The sequence below is a fragment of the Papaver somniferum genome, unplaced genomic scaffold (genome assembly GCF_003573695.1).
Source record: "Papaver somniferum cultivar HN1 unplaced genomic scaffold, ASM357369v1 unplaced-scaffold_81, whole genome shotgun sequence".
NCBI lineage: Eukaryota > Viridiplantae > Streptophyta > Magnoliopsida > Ranunculales > Papaveraceae > Papaver > Papaver somniferum.
The window spans coordinates 7,406,190-7,410,478 of NW_020651082.1; the positions used below are offsets into that span (position 1 = coordinate 7,406,190).

The window sequence follows — 4,289 nt, forward strand, 5'->3', positions numbered from 1 at the left end:
TTTTATGATGTATGTATGTGATGTTTGATTCAATGAGGCTGCCTTCTCCCTCTTCTGACTCAGTTCTAGAGAAGCTTTAAAGCTCTTCCACCCTTGTCCTTCCTTGCCTTCAGGTACAATCAAATGATGTGGTCTATCATTATGATTCCCTGTGTACCAGTCAATAGCAAGGAAGTTACCATGAGAATTTTGGCAATAGATTACATGGAAAAGATCTTTACCAAATGGCTTTCTCCAGAAAAACTTTTTTGTTGGATTTCTGATCCCAGATAATGCTTCCCACAAAATATTAATAAGCCATGACACCCCTGTTTTAGTAGCCCAGCAACATATAAAGAAACCCTTTGATCTTTCGATTATTTGTGTTATTGGATTATTATTATCCCAGTGGGTTAAGATCTCATAAGATTTATTCTTTATATCCACAAACCTTTTTTCGATTTGCGACTCTTTCATTCGGTGATCCATATGATCGGAATTAGAAAAAAAGATACAATTCAGGAGAGAGAAGGAGTCGTACATTTTCTCTCTCTCCTATCCTCTCGATTGTAAAGATTTTTTGTTTACACAATCTTTCTCCGCCCGACACTCCACTAGTTATGGAGAAGTTTTAAATGACCCGACACCTTGAACAATCTTTTTTCGTGCCAAAAATATACTGTATTAAACTAACCCATCGGCTAAAGCCTAGAGGAGGTATCTTATCTACGTAAACAAATGGGAAATTAACAAATGCGTCGGAGTCTGCCAGTCTGGTGACATTATTTTTTGCATGTTTTCCCAAAACCAGATCTGTTATCTTCATTGACAGAAAAATCTTGCTAATCTAAAACGATACCTCAATTAAAAAACGGAGGTAATGAAGAAAACGTGACAAGAGAAGAGAACTTCCCTTATTGGACGTTGTGTTTTAGTCGTCGTTTCATTCAATCACGATGTTTGTTTGGGACTGTATAGTTCCACCCAATTCATTTAGATTTTAAAAACAAAACAACGGACTTCAACCTCCTTTGTTCTCGGGCGATTACAAGGGGGAGAGCGCCTCTGGGGTCGCAGGATTCTGTTGAGCTCTCTAAACTCCTTTGCCTGTAAGTTTCTACTCCTGGGTGTTTTTTTCAGTTACTTGTTATTCAGGCATTTCAAGTCCTGTTTGAGATTGATTTTCTTCTCTGGGTGTCTTTTATTTTCTTGATTAGAGTTCAGATTCCATCTTCATTAATTCCATAAATATGGGTGTTGTTGTCAGTAGTATTTGATCATGTTATTGTTTGTTGGTTGTTGTTGCATTCTTTGTACATTGTAAGTAAATCAAGATGAGAGGACCAATGGGCAACCACCACTCACCAAATCCTATTGAGCACAGGCTAAGGTTATCCGGATCACTGTAAGTCTGTGTTTTCATGTGATTTAAATTGTAGATTTCATTTTCATTCTCGGGTTTCGTTTAAACTTTATGGGCGTTTTTGTTGGCATGCTTTCTGTTTCAGTGAGGATACAAACAATAAGAGAAGGTTCCTAAGAACTAAATGTTCTGAAGAAGTTGAGAAGCCACCTCAGACATATACACAAGAAAAAAGTGCAAAATGCAAAATTTCTACAGTGAAGCTTGTCCTATTGATTATTACAGGTGGGACTTTTCTAACACTTCTCCACTCTCTAAAGGTGTCCAACAATGAACAGGATTCCAGGCAAGCTTCTGTTGATCATACTTACTAGCAACATTTTGAGCATATGCTTTGGCAACTTATCGACAGACACTCACCCCCTCCATTCACCTGGTAAATGCTTTTCAATTGCAGACCAAGCTTTCTGGACAGATTGTTTCGGGAGAGGCCATCTGTAGATGCACGCTACATATCAGATCTAGACATTAATTGGGGCGACATTTCAGAAACTCTCTCTAAACTGACAGAGGGACTAGACAGGATAGGTTTATTGAACTTTGATGAAAGTGAGATTGGCCGTTGGCGAGAAGAGGTGCCAACTGCTAAGCATGATCTTCTTCACTTGGATTTTGCTGGAAAGGATGTAACTTGGGAGTCCTTGTATCCGGAATGGATTGACGAGGAAGAAGAATCCGAAGTTCCCGTCTGCCCATCCCTACCAAGACCCAAGAGCTATAAAAATTCTGATATTGATCTTATTGCCGTCAAGCTTCCATGCCGCAAGTCAGCGCACAATTGGTCAAGAGATGTCGCCCGTTTGCATTTGCAGCTTGCAGCTGCAAGGATTGCTGCTTCTGCTAAAAATGATTTTCCTGTTCCTGTTCTCTTCGTGACCGATTGTTTTCCATTGCCCAACCTCTTTACTTGCAAAGAGCTTGTTGTACGTGAAGGAAATGCATGGTTATATAATCCCATTATCGATACGCTGCACCAGAAGCTTCAGCTCCCGGTCGGGTCTTGTGAGCTTTCGCTGCCAAAAACTGAGAGGATATACTCAGGGACTGCACACCGTGAAGCATACGCTATGATTCTCCATTCGGCTGACATATATGTCTGTGGTGCCATTGCTGCTGCCCAGAGTATCCGCATCGCGGGCTCCACGAGGGATTTGGTCATGCTTGTTGATGACACTATAAGTGAATACCACAGGAGTGGTCTTGCGGCTGCTGGATGGAAAATTCGAACAATCGAGAGGATTCGAAATCCTAAAGCTGAAGAGAATGCGTACAACGAGTGGAATTACAGCAAGTTTCGTTTATGGCAGTTGACAGATTATGATAAAATTATATTCATCGACGCGGATTTGCTCATTCTGAGAAACATTGATTTCCTATTTGGTATGCCAGAGGTTACTGCAACGGGAAATGATGCAACGCTTTTCAATTCTGGTGTAATGGTAATAGAGCCGTCAAATTGCACTTTCCAACTACTAATGGATCACATCAACGAGATAGAGTCCTACAACGGCGGAGATCAAGGTTATTTGAACGAAATCTTTACATGGTGGCACCGAATTCCGAGACACATGAACTTCTTGAAGCACTTCTGGGAAGGTGACGAGGAAGATAAAAAAGTAATGAAAACTGCGTTATTCGGAGCTGACCCGCCGGTCCTTTATGTTTTGCATTATCTTGGCCGGAAGCCTTGGATATGTTTCCGAGACTACGACTGTAACTGGAATTCCGACATAACACAAGAGTTCGCCAGTGATGCTGCACATAAAACATGGTGGAAGGTTCATGATGCCATGCCAGAGAAACTGCAGAAGTTCTGTTTGCTTAGCTCACATCAAAAGGCAGGGTTAGAGTGGCATCGCCGAGAAGCTGAGAAAGGAAATTACACTGATAGACATTGGAACATTATGATAACAGATGAAAGACTAAATACCTGCTATGAAGATTTCTGCCTTTGGGAAAGTATGCTACTGCACTGGGGAGAGACAAACTGGACAGATGATAAATCACCAACTACCGCGCCTGCGATTACTCGAACATCTCTCCCTAGTTTGTAAGTATTAGTTTTTCTCTATGTTGTGTGAGGCGCTAGGCGAGGCAAAGGGCCAAGAAAAAAAGATTACTCACATTTTTGCGCCTTAGTGCCCCTTGCACGACTCATGCGCCTAGGCGAGTGCGTAGCTTGCCTTTCCCAACACAGGTTTTTCTTTCTCTTACCGATCTTTAATGTGAAGCCTGATCCCATACCCCCTTCAGCCCAAGAAACTAGAGTTTTGGCTGGCTTCCAGGTACTGGACAGTCCTCTTGAGCTCCAGCAATTTCTTTGAAGATGCTGCATTTACGACAATTTCTTTTGCTGCATTTACCACCCAATTTTTGATTCCCTTAGGTTGGAAAGGCTACATGTTCAGTATTATTTTTTTATTTTTTTTCGGAAAGACATAGATAGGTTAAGATTGGTCAGTCAAGCCAAGAACCTGCTGAGCATTGTGTTTTACAAAAGCAAATGTTTCATGAAATAGCTCCTTCATCTCAAGGTCCGGGTATTTAGAGTGAAAGTTTGAAGCTATCTCATGTAGTTTTGGCAACCACTCCTGCCTTAGGGAATTACAATCAAAAGTGCGAAAGTAAGAAATATAATCTACATAGTCATCGATCAGGTCATTGTTGCATCGTGATTGATGGTTGTTCCACTTCTTCTTCAGTTCTTTCAGGAGCTGCTTGTTCTGTAACTGGACGTTGCATATTCGTTCCTTACGTTGTTGTGCCCACTTCATAACTGCCAGGACACCCGGTGTGCTCCCCTCCTTCTGCGATGCTACTCTGCAAGTGAAAATCCTGCTAGCTGGAATTCTGTTTTCTTCATCTGCTGTGATCACAATAACAAGAG

General features: G+C 41.4%; 1 protein-coding gene across 1 annotated transcript; it reads left to right on the top strand.

Annotated features, from left to right (window-relative positions):
* The first annotated feature begins 1,026 nt into the window (after positions 1–1,026).
* On the top strand, positions 1,027–3,935 carry LOC113345169 (putative UDP-glucuronate:xylan alpha-glucuronosyltransferase 3). The gene is made up of 4 exons (XM_026588987.1): positions 1,027–1,088; positions 1,305–1,384; positions 1,488–1,688; positions 1,800–3,935. The coding sequence occupies exons 2-4, from the start codon at positions 1,314–1,316 to the stop codon at positions 3,454–3,456; spliced, it is 1,929 nt and encodes a 642-aa protein (XP_026444772.1). The 5' UTR covers positions 1,027–1,088; positions 1,305–1,313; the 3' UTR covers positions 3,457–3,935.
* Positions 3,936–4,289: the final 354 nt, after the last annotated feature.

Excerpts from the sequence above, each read along its gene's own strand:
- LOC113345169 (XM_026588987.1), top strand. The coding sequence starts at position 1,314 with ATGAGAGGACCAATGGGCAACCACCACTCACCAAATCCTATTGAGCAC. Across the intron at positions 1,385-1,487 it reads CTAAGGTTATCCGGATCACT|TGAGGATACAAACAATAAGA; the intron begins GTAAGTCTGTGT and ends TTTCTGTTTCAG. Across the intron at positions 1,689-1,799 it reads AACAATGAACAGGATTCCAG|ACCAAGCTTTCTGGACAGAT; the intron begins GCAAGCTTCTGT and ends TTTCAATTGCAG.